This window comes from Clarias gariepinus, chromosome 18, assembly GCF_024256425.1.
Source record: "Clarias gariepinus isolate MV-2021 ecotype Netherlands chromosome 18, CGAR_prim_01v2, whole genome shotgun sequence".
NCBI lineage: Eukaryota > Metazoa > Chordata > Actinopteri > Siluriformes > Clariidae > Clarias > Clarias gariepinus.
In genome coordinates, this window is record NC_071117.1 from 21,109,879 (window position 1) to 21,130,253 (window position 20,375).

Consider the following 20,375-nt stretch of genomic DNA (forward strand, 5'->3'; position numbering starts at 1 on the left):
TAAGAGTGAATGTATTCAGTACCAGCCAGTGTCGGCTCATATACGCGCAGAACAATTTTGCAACCCTTGCCCGACGTTTATCATCAGCCACTAAAGTTTTTGATAAACTGATGCATGCAATTCAGTGTCAGTTTTTTCAACACAATAAGAGAGAGAAAAATGGACTCACAATAGAAGCTACGTTCTAACATTAATGTTTTAAAAATACATGATGGTGACGTGTTCACAAAGGAGAGCGTACAACATTTACTAACATCGACTTATGAAATGAGATTAAATGAACAGTAACTCAAAACTAATTCAGAACCACAGTCCTGTCAATACCAGTGGACCCTGGAGTCCGTGCACTACACCTTATCTGTAATTTAACTCAAGCCACAGCATCTACGCTGGCTGGTTCCAGATGATGCGCCCATCTTCCCCAAGTCTCACTGCGCTGCTCGCTACAAGCTCTAAAGCAGTTGGGAAAGCCCGATGCTCCGCCTCCCGGATGCGCTCTGATAGACTGTCCTCTGTGTCGTTCGATAGAATGGGGACAGCTTCCTGTACGATGATGGCGCCTGCATCCACCTCCTCCTGTTGTTGTGTCAAAAAGTATAGATTGTTTTTACGTGCTAGAGACTAACCCCTGTCCCTACGTCCACCTAAAAAGAAACTAACTTACAGCCACAAAGTGCACGCTGCAGCCGCTGATCCGAACCCCAGCCTGCAGGGCTTGCTTCTGCGCGTTCACCCCTTTGAAGGACGGCAGCAGTGACGGGTGGATATTCAGCAGCTTGCCTGTTAAACAGAAAACAGCTGCTTGTAGTGTGCACAATTTTTCAAATACACCATTGCAAAGGGATTTTTTTTATTAACATAAATCATTATTAACATTATTGTTATAGAAAACACAGCTGGTTATGTCATCACTTTGTCTACTTACCAATTGCTTCCAGATTTCCTCCATGTTTTTTTATTCAAATATAAGGTGAGCTACAGCGCTAACCAGAGTCTAACACAAGGCTGAATCCCAAATCCCTCTGTAGGCCCTAATGAAGGGCACTACTGTGTGTGGGGAACTAGTGATTAGCACGATAGCTGTCCATTCAACGCTGATATTCTAAAGCGGAATAATAAGTCCCTCAGGACTAGTGATGGAAAGTTCAGTGACTCAGTTATTTGAATCTGGATTTTTTTTTTGTTGAGTCAATTCGTTCTTTTGATCAGAAATAAAATAAAATGTTCCATTTTAATAAACAGACCCCCAATACGTCTACATACACAAATTTTGGCTATAGCAATGCAGCTAAGGACATATTATAATAAACAGAATGAGCAACTCATCTCTCATATCTTCTGGTCCGAATCGTTCGTTCTTTTGACACGTGACTTTCATAGACGCTATGCGGTGCTTTACACCTTAAACAAAACTGAACGTTTCTTCTCACGAGTCTCCTAGTCCGAGTCGTTCGTTCTTTTAAATCTATTGCACTGCCTAGCGTCTATGAGAGTCACCTGACAAGAGAACGAATGACTTGGACCAAAAGACTTAGAGGTAACGACTCAATTCTGTCTCCTGTACATAACCTACGGAGGTTTCGCGATGATTTGCGCATGCGCACTCAATAAAAAATTAACAAATCACTCTCAAGACTACTCGTTCATCTGAGTCACGTTAAAGACTCGTTCAAAAAGAACGAATCATTCATGAACGACCAATCACTACTCAGGACTTAGTTAAAGTACTACCGCCAGTCATGGATGTGTCCTGGTGAAGCAAAATTATCGGTTAAATAAACAAACAAATTCGAATCTATTGATAATAAATTGTATATTTGTAAAACTTTTGTATAAAAGCAATATCACACTCAAGATCGTGCTGTTGTGCTAAATATCATGCTGATATTCATTACATTCATTGTACACTGGCATTAAAACAGGATAGAGTTGTGGACAGCAGCCTTTGACTTCATTTTGTTGCAGACGACAGCACCCCCAAAGCTCCGCCTTTAAATCAATCACTATTGCTAACTAACACAGGAGCACGTGTATGACGAGCGTGGTACCGTACCGTTCCACTTTCTGACAAACGGTCCAGTGAGGATTCTCATAAAGCCAGCGAGACACACCAGCTCCACTCCAAACTCCTCCAGAACACGGTCGATGGTGCTGTCAAACTCTGCACGACTGCCATAGAGCTTATGGTCCACCACCTGTGTAAGAACAAAGACTCATGACGAAGAGCCTCTTTCATTCCAAATTCTAAATAAGACCACACTAGGGATGGGAATTTTCATAACTTGAAATAGATACAATTAGAAACGATCAAGTCTTACCCGTGTCTGTATGCCTGCCATGGAGGCTCTCTTCAAGCCCAGCACGCCGGGCCGGTTTGAGATGACCACCATAATCTCAGCAGAACTTGATGGCTTCTTGGTCTGCTCCATCAGTGCCTGAAGATTGGTGCCTACCAACACACACACACACTGTTTTATTCCTGTTTTATTCCATGATACTCTAAATCTACTTTAAATATAATACTATATTAAAACACAGACCTGTCCCTGAGATAAGCACACCCACTTTGGTCCTCTTGCGGGAGCTGGAGGTTATCTGACCCGTGCCGTTCTGTGCCATGTTTGAGTCAGCAGCTGGACTGGGACCTGCTTTTAGACTGTGCTTCAGGTTTCTAATGACCACAGCTTCTGCACCTACAGCCATGCACACAACAACAACAGGTGATCAGATTATGATGATACAACCACAACAATACATGTGAACTGTTGAACTTTTTTCATAATGTCTTTTTTTTTTTTGTCATCGACCATATAAACTAACAAGTATATGCAAGTAGTTACAGTAGGGTCCACCCCTAGGGAAAGCACACCCCTACTGCAGAGGTCGTGTGTCCGAGGGCACGAGGGGACCCGACATGCTTTTGGGCATGCACGTTTTGCATTGGTATGCACGTTATTAATGCACTGCCTGATTTGTCTCAAACAGGTTTTGAAGTCTTAAAATATACTACATGTATTTAACACATGCCGTGCCTTGATTGTTTAAATACAAATACGTCTCATACAAAGTGAAGATGGTTTCTGAAACGAAACCTTTAAATGAACCAACCAGCAAAAAACTAAATGAACTGCAGAGCTTTACACTAACCAGGGATGATCAGGTTTTCAGTTGGATTTATTTATTTTAGCAAAATACTGTTTGTTCATTGTGTTATGCCAATTTTTTTTTGTAATAACTACAAAACTAAAGATGTCTTTCCAGGTTAAAAAGTGCTTTAAACATCACTAAACACAACTTATTGCATGCATGATTATGCAACTCCTTTCAATATCTAATAAAAGGAGTTGAGTGCATCTCTAACCGTACCTGTTCTCCCGGTTACAATCCGATACTAATATAGTGATCTGCAGATATTAATCCTAACCTGGACATCAAACTGGGATTTCCTATCCATGTTAATCTCACCAGGCAGTTTGTGGGTAATGGAGCCGACGATCCAAGCCTCCTCCTGGGCCTGGACTTGTCTTAGGACCCTCTGCGCATCCTGCTTGCTTACCACCAACACCGCTCCGAGGCCGCAGTTAAAAGTGCGGCTCATTTCCTCTTCAGAGAGCGCGCCTTCCTTCTGGAGCCAGGAGAATACCGGAGGAATCCGCCAATGGGTGGCATCTAAACAAACAAACAAAAAACAGAAGGTAAGCACTGGCATTAACTTAATGTTTAAAGATAAAACAAACAAAATTTAAATGCATTAATATGGGAATTGCTTGGAATAGCATGACCTTTGCAGTCGTTATTGCACATGGAAGGCATGAGGTGGTATCAGAAAATTTCCTCCATCAAACACTTTAAAAACTGTCAGTAGAATTCGCTATTGTTTGTCTGGCTCCTGGATACGAATTGTCGACCCACATGTCAAAAAAGACCTGCCTCGCCTTTTTTGATCATGGAGATGATGGGCTCTTCCACTGTGAAGACTGTTGCCTAGTCACAGGGTCTTCCCCGTACACCTAAGTTTCATCACCGGTAATGATCCTCAACATGAAGGACGGGTTATCCACGGGACGCTGACGGAGTTCTTGCCGGACTTCGACTTTATGCTCTTTCTGCTCCTGATTCAGCAGCCTGGGGTAGTGATGGGTCGTTCATGAACGTCTCGAAACTTTTTGATACCACCTTATATTAAACTAACTGTATTTACTTGAAGAACTGCAGTATGATATGACAAAATTTTACAAAACCCCTTAAATATTTCAGAAGAAAATACATTTTAATAGTTGTACATTTTCACCAATAGCATAGAATCAAACATCTCAACTGAAGCGCCCCGACCTACCCATGTCCACAGCCAGTGTTTTAGGCAGAACTCTGGGAATGTTCTCCAAGAGCCCGCCTCCAGTGATGTGGGCGTAGGCTTTCACCGCTCCACTGCGCAGGATCGGTTGGAGAAGCCGGCTATAAATTTTCGTCGGTGTAAGCAGCACCTCGCCTGCAAAACAACGTGGGGGGAAAAAAATTAAAAATGGCTTAAAAATCTGGTCATCAGTTTTATAAGTACTAATTTTATTACACTATTTAACCGCTTAGAAAGCATGCGAGGGTCTCAAACGTGCATGCACATGGCTAAATATCTCTCCAACGTTTAAACTTTTAATTTTTATGTCTAATGTGCGTGACAGAATAACAGCCCACAGACTAAACATAAGAGAAACACTCCGCTACTTATGTAACTCGTCATAACAATAAATCAGCTAAAAATATCAGAGCCGTGCTAATTTTCATTACAACAGCACGACTTCAAATGTGATACTGCTTTTATACAACAGTTAAACATGTCTTGTAACACGTACCCCTCTGCGAGTGGCAAAACTAACTATCCGCGAGTGCCGAAGCTGGCGACTGACAGCGTAATCAACAGGGTTGAAAGTGGTTTTAAGTTTCTACCACTACTATGTAGCCAAAAGGTAAAGAAAATTAAACCATAAAGGTTGTGAATAGTCTTGAGAACATATTTCACGTTAGAACATCAGCTAAATTCCAGATTACGAAAAGCATTAAATAAAAAGCAAGTGCACTATGTAGGGTATACAATTCCTTGTTCCAAACACCAAGAGGTGCCCTTGATCAGGGGTTAGAGCGGGATTTGGGATTATTAGCTACATTTACACAGACAATATGTACACAGTCCAACTGAAATCATTCTGATTCCAAATTCCAAATGAACTCTTTACAAGCACAAAGCTTTTAAATCAGAATGTAAGTGTTTTTGACAATTTGTCCTCTGGGAAGAGTTTAATATACTGGAAATATACAGTGATACTAATTCTTTGCCTCCAGGAGCCATTCAAAACTTTGGAGGAAAATTATTTGAGGAAATCCAAGCGAAGCGAGTTTACTTTTTTTTTTTTTTTTTGCATTTTTGAAGCGTGCACGGCAGCAAGAAGAAAAGGGAGCCACTTTCAGTTTAGTTTTTAAAGCAGCAGGTGCCAAGAGGAAGATATAATATTTGGGTGAGTGGAACTGATTATCTACATTTACACTATTTCCTATTGGAAAGTGCGTTTTGCAATACAGAATGTTGCCTTTAGAACTCGTCTCTGGATTTGTAGGTAACGCTAACAGAAGAATGAGAAATATTTTACTCCACCCTTGAAGTTATGCTAGGCTTTGCATTATTTCCAATAAATCTCGCCTTCTTTGTCAGCTGGAGACCCAGTGGATGAAAACAAATAGAGATTGGATAAAGTTGCTCTGAGTTTACTGATTAGGAAGGGAGGCAAAATGTCCCTTATGGAAACTCTTCATGTCACGTCACATTAGGTCACCCCCACATGGGCTAAAGAAATGATCTCATCTAGGTTTCACACGGCTAATGTTTACCTACTGAATGGAATATCAAAAGTTTACACCCCCCTCCTGTTCCAGTCGGGCCACATTGAGACCGTTTTTGAGAAGGGACTCTTCTGATTGAGGTGTGTATATGATGCTTTTTTATTCTGATTGAGTGATGATTCAAACATACTTTTGCACTATGTATTTATATTTTCATTTACAGTATGGACCACTGCACAAATCACTTTAATAACAAGTCACTTTAAGAAGTCACTTTAAGCATATTTGCACACCTCAGTCATTTCTACATTTCTGATTTGGACAAATTTCTATTTTCTTTCTATATTATATTATTATATTGATATTTGTTCTTATTTGTACAGTATATTTTATTTTACTTTGTACAGTATATTTTACTTGTTAATTTCATTCTCCACCATATTTCTTTTATTACAGTATATTTTACTTGTACAATATATTTTACTAGTTAATTTTACTTTCTAACGCATTTCTTTTATTCATATTTATCTCTTATGTTTAAGCTTTTATTTTTAAGGTCACTGGCAGTCGTGTAAGCATTTCACTACATATCGTACTGTGTATGACTGTGTATGTGACAAATAAAATTTGAATTTGATTGTTAGTTAATTATTAGGGTCCATGTAAACATATTAATTGTCTCAATTCATTTATTCATTATTTGCAATTTGTAATAATTATATAAAAAACCTATAAAACTTGAGACGAAAAGGTAGACCTAAACTAATTGTTTTTTGGGGGGTTACCTTTTATTATTTTCCATGCTCCAAACAAAAATAAAATTAGAACAATTAAAGAACAATTGCAAAGCTTCACTAAGACTCACCAACAGTTTGTCCTGATTGTCCGAACGGAGCTGGAGAACTATACTGAAGTCCAGCCCGCTCCAGAATCTTCCTCACTAGACTGAAGCCATTGCTGTGCACTCCGGAGGACGCGACTCCAATTAGCACGTCACCCTCCTGAATGTCTCCTAATCTGGGAAGAAGGGAGTCTCGTTCCACTGCACCGACACAGAACCCAGCCAGGTCGTACTCTCCTGCACCGTACACTCCAGGCATCTCGGCTGTCTCACCACCTAAACACATTTTCACACACTTTAACTCACTGAAAAGAGTGAAAATGTAGGTAGTTGTTTGGTATATAAAGAAACCCTTCAGCTGTTCAGACAGCCAACTAGTTCCCAAATTACACTACAGTTTCTTACAAGCTAAAGATGCAGATACAAGTTGTGTTTTAATACCAATGACACCACTGTGGGTGTCATAATGAACATTTAGAATGCACACAAAAAATGCTTTGCTGCCTTTTTCTGCTTGTTTTGTTTATCAGAACAGCCTCAAAACGGGTGGGAAATGCCTTATAAATGGCCAAAACATCAGTGGATTAAAAAAATGGGTGTATCTTATCTGTCTCTGCAGTCTGGTTGGCTAAAAAAAAATTTACTTCCACAAAGGGGGACTTGGGGACAGCACACAAAAATGATTGAAAGAGAAGGAAGCACATTCTGTAAACGTAAGAGGGTGAGATTTAAAAACAAAGACGATTGAGTATAACCATGTTTAAACCATTAACTTTGTTGTAAGGGAGGTCCACAGGCCTGTACTTTACATTTATATTCTACATTATGAATGCTAAGCTGTAATGCTTACCCAGTAAGGCACAACCCGCCATTTGGCAAGCCTCTGCAATCCCGCGAATCACAGAGGAAGCCACGCCCACGTCCAGCCGCCCACAAGAGAAGTAATCCAAGAAGAAGAGTGGCTCTGCTCCCTGAGCCAAAACATCGTTCACACACATGGCTACCAAGTCCTGCCCGAGGGTGTTGTGGATGCTGCATGCTTGTGCGATCTTCATGAATGTAGACCAGAAAAGGAGTTTTCATACCATTTTACTCTCCAGCAGAATAAAAAAAATTAAGAAAACCAGATGAAGAAGAATGTCAGTACCTTAAGTTTGGTGCCAACTCCATCAGTTCCAGAGACAAGTATGGGGTCAACAAATCCAGCAGCTTTTAGGTCGAACAGCCCAGCAAAACCTCCGAGATCAGCACTGCACCCTGAGTCAGTCAGTCAATAAAGACAGAAATGATAATGTACAAGGAGAAACAGCACCCAAAGCATTAAGTCTACTTAGTCACCAAAGCTGTAATAAAATGATGCGAGATTTCCATCCATCCATCCCTCCAGTATGTACATCACTTATTCTGTGTAGGGTCACAGAGGGGCCTATTTCCGGGACCACCATTGCTATCAATTTGTTTGTGAAAGTTAAAATTACTTTCAACATACAATATTTTCATCTCTTAACTAAAATGAATATGTGTAATGATAATCCCGCTAATAATAGTTTTGTAGTTTTTCCTCAGGACTCAGGCCTGCTGTGAGAGTCCAGCATGCCCACCCCAGGACTATTAGGGAGCCTGCTGCTGAGGACAGTGAATGCATACACATGATGTACTGCTTCATCAAACAGTGAGCGACATAAAATAACTCCTCCAAGTAAAAAAAAAAAATATGGACTACTGTAATTTTACCAAAACATGAACTTGGAAAGCAGCCTAAAGGGGAAGAAATCATACATAACGTCTGAGATTTGTGTCAGTTCCAACCTCCTATGTGAATTCTAAACCCTTTGTAATGAAAGGGCTTTGACTTTGTGCAAATGGATGTTAATCATCATAAAAGATAAAATGTTAATCCAAATAAAGATGGAAATCCAGTTGTTTTAAGGCTGAGGTTTGTGTTTGGATCAGTTCAACTTTCAAAAACAACCTTCAACTAAACATGACATCATCCAAAATTGGATTTCCGGCTGAGTAAAGAAAGAAAAAAAGATACAACTCGACCACATGATTACATATGAAGTGAAAAAGTATTAGTAAATAGTAGGAGTACATTTCATTTATACCCGTTATGTTTCAAAAGTCATGATGCAAACCACTCTCCTCTGCTACAAACTTTTATTCTACAGCTCCAGTGTAAATCAGTACGTACTGTACAATGATTACTTTCATATAGAACTGGCTATAAAAATGATCTAAGCCATTACCCAGGTGCCAAAGTTACACATCAGTGCTGTAGGCCATTTACTGTTGTTTCTGTGGGTTGAGTACCTGAGCGAGATGTGGCCTTGGCTAGAGGTTTGATTATGTCCACCAGCTTGTTCCCTGCTGCTATGTCCACTCCACTGTCCTTATAAGTCAGTCCTCTGTGGGATGGAGACATGATGTCAGTGCAACCTTTATGATTTTTAGTGATATTTAAATAAATAATTAATATAATCTATTAATTATTTGATGATTCATTCTGCCAAACTGGCATGAGTTGAAGACGCAGAGAATTGTCAGTGGGTTGATGGAGTTTATTAAAAAATGAAAAACACAAACATAGTAAATAGCAGTACAACATCGGTCCCATTATCTAATAACATTTTTATTCAGTAAATTTAGACAAACCTCGTTCTAATTCCCCATCATGACTGTCAAGTGTGTATTACCCAGATCACACACAATGTATTTTATACAATAACAGGAGAACTGTGTACAGTGGAACCTCAGCATACGAATGACCCATCTCATGGATTTTTGCTTTAAGAACTGAAATTTTGCAAGAAATTTGTCGTACTGGCATACAAGCGACCTAACCTAACCCAAGTCGAACTAAACGCCAGCTTGTCCGTCCTGGAGTCGTTCAAAACTTTGTTTGCGTCAGTGGAAAGCCAAGCTAGGCGAGTTTACATAATTGTTTGTAGTTTTTTTTTGGCATTTTGTGCAATATTTATTAAAGACACAGCACCATGGGTCCTAAGAATGTTATCAAAGACGGTAGCAAAAAGAAAACGAAGCAACTTTCAGTTTCGGTTTTAAAGCAGCCGGTACCAAAGGGAATTATAAATTAAGGTTAAGTAAGGTTTAATGTTCATTTATTTTATAGATTTAACTTAATTTTAGTGTTTTTTCTAAATGCTTTAATTGTTTTTATTTGCAAAAATGATTGAAGTTGGTAATTTTGGTGATATTTTCAGGTGGCTGGAACGGATTATCTGCCCGTTACATTATTTCCAATATGAAATTTTGCCTAACGGATTAAATTCATATGCTGTGGTACCAATGCATTATTATACGGATCACAATGTTATTAGCTTATTAGGCAAAAATCTAACTGTCTACCGTAGCTTTCTAACTAACAAGAAAACCAAAGTGTTGTCCACAGAAATCATTAGATTGTGAATAAGTTCTACCCTTAGTGTCTATATTCCTGTTACCTCAGGTGATGTCTACTTCACTAGAACGGATATTAATATTGTGACCTGACTTTCCGCGAGGCTAAATGTCAGGAGCAAGTCAATGAGCAAACGTTATAAACAGTAGAGCCTGTCACAGAGCAGCTTCTTACAGATGTGGAGTTCTCAGTTCCTCACACACACCTGGAACGAGTAAGGTAGGCGATGGCGCGGTGGCCGATGTCACGGCGATACACTGCGTTGGGGAAGCCCACAGCGGCAACACCGGCATTGGAGCTGCTCAGGGCACTCTCTAAAGTGGGACGGACCGCTGTGACGGTCAGGACACGCCCACCGCTTGAAACAACTCCGCCCCCTTCTTTCAGGGCAGTGCCAGCATGGAATACCTGCAGCCCCATGTCTGTGAGCTGAGAGAGCCCTGAAATACAAAATATATTCTGTGTGTAATATTGAAATTTAAATTTATACATGTATATAATAATGAGAATAGGAAAGGGTATTTAATATATATTTAATCACAATAATACTTTTGTAATAATCTAAATCTTAAAGATCTTCAAAACACATAAGAACTGACAAATATAAGTGAAGAATAGTCCTGAAACCTTAACCCTTATCTGCTAATAATACAAAATATCGCTCCACAATAGCTTTGCAAACTAAAGCTCATGACTAAAGACGATACCTGTAATCTCAACTCCTTTCTTGTAGGCTCCAGGATATCCCTCACTGGCCATGACCACAGTAACGGCGGCACTGTTTTCCAGCCAGATAGGAGGACTGGAGGCAAGTTTAGCCTGGAGTGTATTCTTTAACACCTCGTACAGATCACTCTTCAGGAGGGGCAGCAGCACCTGGAAACGTTAATCCAATAAAAAAGGGCAAAAGGATCAGATATTAAAAAAATTTTAAAATTGAAATATCATCAGAAGACATTCCTTTAAGAAAGAAACTTTGACCGTAACTAAATAAATCGCATGTCGAAACACCAAACCCAGTGTTTACTAACCTGGCATTCGGGGTCGCCAAATCGACAGTTAAACTCCAGCACCTTTGGCCCCTGTTTAGTCAACATTAGCCCTGCATAGAGCACACCTATAGGAAGGGGAGGAGGAGGGGGAAGGGATCAAAGGTATCCGACCTGCTTGTTTTAGCAAACAACTTGCTTCTTACACCAGTATTATTATTATTGCAGGATTCTAAAACAATGAAACATTGCATTAAATCACATACCGACGTACGGCACGCCCTCTTCTTTCATGCCGTCCACGGTCTTCTGTAGTACTGTGGTCTTAATCTGTTGAAGCATCTCCTCAGGCACCTCAAATAAATGTAAATAAATAAACAAGTATCACAGTCTGATAGTGGTGCTGATCATATACTTCATAGATTTTCTGATGAGCATCTGGAAGAATTTGTAGGGATAGAGATCACCAGGGACACCACCTCACACAATATCATCATGATATGTAACGCCAATTCGATCTGAATGCCGATTTTGTACGCATCACTTTAGATAATATAAAATATCCTGATTCGATTTTACTTGCAGATTTTGTTAGAATTCACACAAATAATCTGATTGTGATGTGTGAATAGTTTAGAGAGCACCACCTGTAGGATATTAGAGGAACTGCAGTGTTTAACCACCTCAAATGCAAACTTACATAAATAAAAAATCAGTTCTAAAAATTTTTTTTTTGGGGGGGGAATATTTATCCTGTACACGAGGACTGATGTAAATGCATTAAGCAGGACCTCCATGGAACAATAATAAGGCTTGTGAGAATTGATTACTGTCCAGAATAATCAGCGTATTTTCACCATTTCAGCGCCCGAGTATGTAATACTAGAAGTCGAGACTGTGATAATCATGAACCTAAACTGGATGGTGGATGTTAAAATGTTGTTCCGCAGTAATAATCAGCAAACAATACAGTACAGTATACGTAGCACATTTTAATACAAAGGGCGTTCAAGTCAAACCAGGACTTTTCCTTCATGACAGTAAAATCTCTCTTTATTTTCTCGATATAATCCCCTGCTACACTAATGCACTTATCCCAGTGTTACACTAGTGCTTGGGTCCCTCAAGGTAGAACGTTTTCTCAGTACACCAGAGTCGTGATCACACTTCCTGCATCCCAGGAACTCCTTTATTGGCCCAAACCTGGAAATGGCTGGAGCGAGGTCTCGACTGTACTGGGGATGTAGCAATAATTCCCAGTTAAGTTCCTGTAATGTGCAAATGGTGTTTGTGAATGATCCTGTCCAACAGGTAGATGCGTCTTTTCTGCAAGCTGGCGACAAGTTATTTGTCGATTTTCGAGGATCAGGCGGTCACTTGTTGTCCACTTGCCGTAGACTCAGAGTCACCTCGCCCGGGATCGTCATTCGTGTGATCGTCATATGGCATCCTTTAATACGTTTTCAATGTATTCGTCTACTGTTAACCAAATTCACCATGCAGACCTCGTACAAAAAGGCATATTAACTATATCTAATATAATGGAAGCAGGAATAAATAAATATCACTGGATACGTCAAGCGCAACGCCATGGCAATGTAACATTGTGCAGGATTGTGACTGGAATATCAGTAGATATATATTATATATAAAATAATATATATATTAAAGTATAAAAGCCTGTGTTCACCTGTGGGGTGGGGCAGTAAGCCCCCATCCCCCCCGTGTTAGGACCCTGATCTCCATCGAGCAGGCGTTTATGGTCCTGTGCCGGGGGCATAGCAGCCACTGTGGAGCCGTCACTGAAACACAAACACTGAGAGAGAGACGGAGCGGCTAACACACAAACGCAGGTGTATAAATGGAGTGTGTGATGAAAAGAATAATGCACTCACTGAAACTTCCTCTCCCTCAAGCAGCTCTTCAACCACAACAGTGTCACCAGCAACACCAAACGTTTTGTCCTAGAATATATTTTTTAAAAAGTAAAACAAATAAATAAATAGAACACACACAAACACACACACATATACTGTGCACACACATACACACATACACACGCACGCACGCTGGTGTTGGTAAAAGTTTTCGAATGACACAAATATACATTTTTTCATAAAGTCTGCTGTTTCAGTTTTTAGATCTTGTCAGATGTTACTCTGGTGTACTGAACTATAATCACAAACATTTTATAAAAGTCAAAGGCTTTTATTGACAATTACATTAAGTTTATTTAAAGACTCAATATTTGCAGTATTGACCCTCTTTTTCAAGACCTCTGCAGTTCTCCCCGGCTCGCTGTCAATCAACTGCTGGGCCACAACCTGACTGATTTTGTGGGTTTTTGTTTGTCCACAAGTTCTCAATGGGATTAAGATCTGGGGAGTTTCCTGGCCATGGACCAAAAACTGCAATGTTTTGTTCCCCGAGCTACTTAGTTATCACGTATATTTGCTGTATGACAAGGAGCTCCATCATGGTGGAAAAGGCATTGTTCATCACCAATCTGTTCTTGGATGGTTGGGAGAAGTTGCTCTCAAAGGACGTTTTTGTACCGTTCTTTACTCATGGTTGTAAGTGAGCTCCCCCTCCCTTGGCTGAGAAGCGACCACACACACATAAATGATCTCAGGATGCGTTACTGTTGGCATGACACAGAAGAATGGTACATAAACATCCTACGAGAGCAAAAAAAAGAACAGTTCGGTGTCCAAAAGATCTAAAAAACACTGAAGTAGCAGACTTTAACATTAACATTTGTGTCATTTTCAAAAAATGTAAATGTAAACGTCTGTATATGTGAAGTCTCATCAGAGAACCTCTTCACTTTGCAGCTAGTTGCATGTATTAATACAATCATACAATTCATACATTTTGTCCAAATCTGGATATAACTCGCTGTATGACCATTACAACAATCGCTAAACTGAAATAATTCGTGATGACCGACCTTCATGATGTCGAGCACTGCCTTACAGGCCTCGTCCTTATCCTTTGCTACGATCACTCCTTTTCCTGCAGCCAGTCCACTCGCTTTAACCACCAATGCTGGAAAATCCGCTCTTCAGAAAGAAAAAAAAACTATTGTGATTTACTTATTCAATAGTAAATTTTTAGAAATGTCCGATTGGCAGTGGAGAGGTTCATATAAAAACAAACATTATCACACATTTCCAACATTATTCAAGACTGGTGACTTGCCAGCTGTATGCCCAGTCCTATAAACTCATTGATATTATTTAGTCACCACTTAAAATGTTATTACTTTTCTTACACATCCCCCCCCCCAAAATCTTCCATTATATATACTCTCGTATGTAGGTGCAGGCCTCCTGTGGGTCAGTGAAGGAGCTCCAGCGTGCTGTGGGGATGCTGTGACGATCCATGAAACTTTTAGCAAAACTTTTGCTCGATTCCAGCTGTGCAGCCTTTGCAGACGGCCCGAAACACATTATGCCCGCTGCAGTGAGATCATCGACCATACCTGTGGTATAAAGAGGTTTAATGTAATTATTTCTCCTACGTCAAATTGCATAGTTTTTATACATCATACATCAAACAAGATGTCTAATGCAGAATAAAAATAAAGCTCCTACCTGCAGCTAAGGGAACCTCTGGGCCAACCACAACCAGTCCCACATTATGATCTTTGCAATATTGTGCCAGGATGGTGTGATTACTTACACTCACAGCTGGAGGGAATACAAAAACAAACCTGAACATGATGGAATACAAGGCATGTGCAGTTTCATTGGAGATCTAAGTGCAGGGAAGTGATGTCCATCCACTCACCAGAGTTGGAGATCTTTCCACAGCTGGCTGTGCCTGCATTGCCGGGGGCAACTAGGACTTGCTGGATATGAGGTGACTCAGCCAGCTTCCAGGCGAGTGCATGCTCGCGCCCACCGCTCCCGATAACAAGCACACGCTCAGCCATGGCCAACTTCCTGCACAAAAAAAAAAAAAGAGCAAAAAGTAAACGTACAGATTCAGCCTAAAGAGTTTTAGAGTTCAGAGTACAGCCTGATGTATGCCTCTGGATCAAGCCTATGCCGTACACCAAAGTGCATCTCCACAGAAATGTAACTATGGAATGTCATGGAAACGCAGATAACCGGGGTTGAACCACCTGGTGGCTTTTTCTTCTATTCGAGTTAAAAATGGATAGCACATGATCAAATCGAGGAGAAAATTCTATTTAATGATTTTTTTTTTTAAAGTATATTATTTACTGAAGCTAAAACATGTCGCTGTCCAAATACTTATGGACCTGAATTGTGATCAGACGATTAGCTTCTGCTGCAAAAGGTCACAAAATGCAAACGAGAACTCGAATTAATGGCGCGTTAGTTTCATGTCTCTACACATTCATAGACTCTACACATACATCACAGACGTCCAGGCGCCGTGTTTAACCAAGCAGCTTCAGGCTGGAAAGAGCAACACACAGTGACACATAAAACATGCACTTCAGCCTTATTTGGCTTATGGAGGGTCTGCTAAAACACTGTTCTTTAGATTATATAGCTAAAGATAGACTACAGTGAAACCTCGGATTGCGAGTAACGCAGTTTGCAAGTGTTCCACAAGATGTCCAAAGATTTTTAATAAATTTTGACTTGGAATACGAGCAAGTCTTGTTTTACAAGTACTGAGTATCATGTATCACGAATGCACTTCTTGTTTTCTTTTTTACTATAACACTGTGACCACATGTGTGTGTGTAAAACATATTTTATTTTGTGTCTGTATGCGTGTGTGTACAGCGCACGTGTAAAGCAAAAGCAAGTCTCATTAGAGAGGTTAAAGATCCATTTTCTCTCTCTGTATCAGCCTACTTTTTGTGTCTGTGTGCACGCGCATCACTGGACACCATGACTGACTAACTGACTCTCACACACTCACACACACAGAGCTCTCCTACTTTTGCCGTCACAGACACACACACACAAACTTTCTCTCTGCTCTACACAGGAAAAAAAAAAATCTAAGTTGCACACTAAACATAATTCTATAATTTTATATACAGATATAACATGTGAAGGGGAAAAAAAAGGAAAGATATTGCACCAGTTACACAGTATGTGCAATAGCAATACGTGCAGTCATATGGGCAATTCAGGGTTTGCTATGGTAATTTACAGTGGTTTGCCTATGAGCATTGTTAAATACATATTGCACGGGTAAATTATATGTGTAAATAAATTATATTATATGTGTAATTAATTTTGCTAAATAAATTAACTTATATGTGTACGAAAATATAAATAAATAAAATCAGAAATTGCACTTGAGAAGTGGTATGACCCAAGAGCATTGGTAGGTATTGCCCAAATTGTCCAATTACGTAAAAATACTGTATTATTGGTACTAAAGCTGGCTCTCTCTATAGTGTTTACGTTACAGAGAAGAGATGTATGATTTTATGGCCATAGGGACAAAAGATCTCTTGTGGCGATCTGTAGAACACTTGGTAATCAGTCTCCGGCTAAATTTGCTCTTCTGGTCAGTGATATCACGGAATAGTGGGTGGGAAGGATTGTTCATGATGGATCGTGTTTTGGATAGAATCCTCCTTTTCGCTACTGCCTCAACAGTGTCGAGCTCTATTCCTAGCACTGATCCAGCCCTTTTTGTACTTTGTCTCGTCCAATTCGGGTCCATTCATTCTGTAGAACATTTATGAAGTCAGACACTGATGTTGGACGAGAAGACCTGGCTCACAATCTCCATTCCAGTTCATCCCAAAGCTAAGGAAAGGGGTCTTTCCTAAACAGTTAGCACAAAGTTGGAAGCATGGCATTGTCCAAGATGTCTTGGTATGCTGAAGCATTAAGATTGTCCTTCACTGGGGATAAGGAGACAACTGAATTCAATAATTAACAGGTTTGTCCAAATACTTTTGTCCTTACAGTGTACATGGCCACCTGACCATAATTTCCACATGTAGATTTTCACCATACTGTTGTTGAAGAAATATATCCCAGCCTTAATAGTCAAGCACATTTACCGTACAAACCTTCAGTAAACCATGAGGTCCAAAAACTTTTTGATCATAATCAAGGTAAAATGTTTTAAACAATCTTGATATTGATTTGAGATCACTAGCCTGTGCAATATTATATTATAACCGGTCTCCCCACAAAAAAATACAAATAAATGAATATACCTATTCAAATCTTTATTTATATACACTTTTACTGCTGTGATCAAAACCCACACAAAGTGGGTCATATGGAACAAATCTGCTCAATTCATTCACATAAAATGTCACATTTCCTTTAGACCCTGAGAAACTAAAAAATATTAAATATTAAAAATACACAATAGGACGACTACAGAGCGCAATGACTATTGGACTTCTCTTCATATTCATTTTGCCATACTCTCACTCTCACAATGTCATCCAATTTGTCTTGCCCTACAGTATAGCCTCATGTAAGCTGTGTAGTTGATCGAATGGAAAATTGACCTTTGAGACGGAGCCAGTGAACTTTTCCACTGTACAAACCCTCTAAATCTAAATATGACATAAATGCCACAGCCACTAGCATTACTGCAACCATAAAGCATCTTTAATTTGTCTGAAACACTCGTACACAGATTAGTCTGGAAACAATAAGGTAAATAGGTTTCCAGACTTTAGATTGTCAAGTCTGATTCAGTACTAAACTGATAAATTTGTTCAGTTCATTATTTAGTTTGGTTTAACAACCAGATTAGATAAGTAGGTACAAAATAACCGCTAATACACTGAAACCTCAATATGTAAGATACCTCGATACTTCACAACACAACAGCGACATGATACTACTGCAAAATCAATACAACATATTATTATAAGAAAAGTACATCAGAACCAAACCAGGACCTGAGAAGACATCAAGCACAATACGGTGAAGAGACTCTTAGCTGCTGTAAAACATTTGGACAGTGCAAAGGTTTTAAAGAAGACCCAAGTTAGGTGGCTCACAGTCCACTGCATCATTCCCATGAACATTCGGGAGCGCCCGTTTCTTGAAAATCGACATATAACCGGTCACCAACTTGCAGAAGAGACACATCTGTCTGTGGCATCTGTACACACGATCATTCACCAACACCACTCACACATTACAGGAACACAGCTGGGAGTTATTGCCACATCCTAGTACAGTCCTGACCTCGCTCCAAGTCATTTCCATGTTTGGGCCATTAAAGGAGTTCCTGGAAGGCCAGGGTTTCAGACTACAGTCTGATCATGGCTCCGGCATACTGAGTAAACTTTTTACCTTTATGGTATCCAGGCACTAAAGAAACACTGGGGTATTAGTGCATTAGTGTAGCAGGGGATTATATAAAGACATGAAGGTTCTGTATTCTCTCATTCTGCCCAATCAAAAATCAAATGTTTAACCTCCTTATAATACATTGGGTAATTTTTCTATATCATCGTCTACCATCATTTTTTCCTCAGTTTCGTAAATGTATCTCATGGCAGCATTATTAATATGGTAAGGCTGATTGTCGATAGATTGCCTGTGTAATCATTAGACTTTTAATAAACAATTTTCAATTTTAAATACAAATCAGTAAAACATTAATAACATTCTTCTCTTGAGTATTTTGTGACGTGATGGTCAAGACGATATTTTGTTCCATGCCAATAAACAAATAAGTTCAAAACATTTTAGTTTTATTGATCCAGATATCCATTATGAATAACATTTTATCCATGGGTGGAAGCAAGTAAGATTCAGTAGCAGTACGCAGTACAGGACAGAGAAGAGAGCAGCTGCCTGCCAAAAGCCGCATTCTAAACCAGTCAGGGAAGCGCACTTTCAGCAAGAAAACACATCTTAGTTATCAGTTATCATCGTAAACAACACTTTGTTTCCTTAATAACTGCTTCTTATTCATTCCCGATTGCCCTTAAACCGTCAATGCTGTGTTTCGATCTTTCATAAATGCTAGTTAACGTGAACGCAAACTTCCACCAACATGCTGACAAGTTCATTATACACCTTATCACTTCCAAGCAAACATTTGGACGTTTGATGACTGTTGATTCACAGCAGCTGTCAAACATTTTTTGCTTGGAGGGTATTTATTGAACAACACTTAGCTAAAAGTCACAGCTATACATACAACCGCAGGCAACTGTATTCATGTACAAATATATCTAAATGCATTTTTAAGAAATGTTCTGCGTCACATACTTTTACCAATTATTGCAATTGGACTAATGTTTGCTGGGTTTGTTCATAACACAAGGTACAAAGTTAAGTAACTTCTAACACAAGACCGAATCCCAAGCCCCTTTCTAACCCCTGAACAAGGGCACTACTTGGCAAATGGAAAAACAGATCCTACACCATACATACCAAAAATGATGAAAGGAAGGAAAACCAGTGAATTGATGACGGGGTCACGGGTGGCCAAGGATCACTGATATACATGTGGAGCGAAGTCTGGCCCGTATAGTCTAAGCAAATATACGCACCGCACTAATGCAGTTCAAGTTGATGAAAAAGGTTACAGCTGATTGTGATAAAACGCAGTCAGAACATACCAGTGTGCGTCATCACTGTTACAGGGCAAAGGGAGGACTCAATATTAGGCAGGTGGTCATAATGTTATGGCTGATCAGTGTATACACATTATGATGTCAGTGAATGCATTCTGCTGAATTCTTCACTTCTCCTGGTCCAGTGATAGGTGATGAGGGTAAGTGTACAGAAGGAGCTACAGAAGGACAGTCACTGATCTGACCCCTGACCTCTACAGGTGTAGATAACCTGCAGGGATTTCAGGGTTGTGAAATCACTCACACAGCATGACCCGGATCAATGCTGCACAGCAGCACGTGGTTTCTGTAACCTAGTTACTTTTGATCAGCATTTCGATCACGTGATTAGTAAAGTAAAGAATCCAACTGCAGTGCACAACAAACTGAAAATATATACAACGTACTGTATTACTGCTACATCCGCACTTGTTCAGAGTTTAGAACTGTGCAGTAAAGTTATGATCAAACAGAAACTTCTTTAGAACATTTAACAAAGTTACAAAGTACCTAAATACGTTCTAGTAAAAACTATAAAGAGAGAAACTGCTGACTCACCTTGCTGTAATGACTGAAGATGAAGCACGCGCTGGTGTTCTGCGGGTTCAAGAGAAGCGGGAAGAAACCAGGGCTTCAAAGACACGTTGTTATTTTTTTTTTTCACTCTAGTAAAACTCCGCCTTCTTTGGGGTGACCAGCGAGTGGTATCCGCCCCCTGCTTCTGGATTGGCTCATGTCACATACTAT

The 20,375-nt window shown here is 39.8% G+C and overlaps 1 protein-coding gene across 1 annotated transcript; it reads right to left on the reverse strand.

Annotated features, from left to right (window-relative positions):
* Positions 1–32: 32 nt before the first annotated feature.
* Positions 33–20,283, reverse strand: gart (phosphoribosylglycinamide formyltransferase). Its single transcript, XM_053477514.1, has 22 exons — positions 20,187–20,283; positions 14,876–15,030; positions 14,680–14,775; positions 14,393–14,567; positions 14,034–14,145; positions 12,979–13,047; positions 12,774–12,899; positions 11,350–11,437; positions 11,126–11,211; positions 10,802–10,970; positions 10,300–10,534; positions 8,987–9,081; positions 7,821–7,930; positions 7,524–7,722; positions 6,698–6,949; positions 4,337–4,489; positions 3,466–3,669; positions 2,541–2,693; positions 2,319–2,449; positions 2,054–2,195; positions 665–780; positions 33–576 (listed from the first exon to the last, which is right to left on the reverse strand). The coding sequence occupies exons 2-22, from the start codon at positions 15,018–15,020 to the stop codon at positions 385–387; spliced, it is 3,048 nt and encodes a 1,015-aa protein (XP_053333489.1). The 5' UTR covers positions 15,021–15,030; positions 20,187–20,283; the 3' UTR covers positions 33–384.
* Between the last annotated feature and the right edge of the window lie 92 nt (positions 20,284–20,375).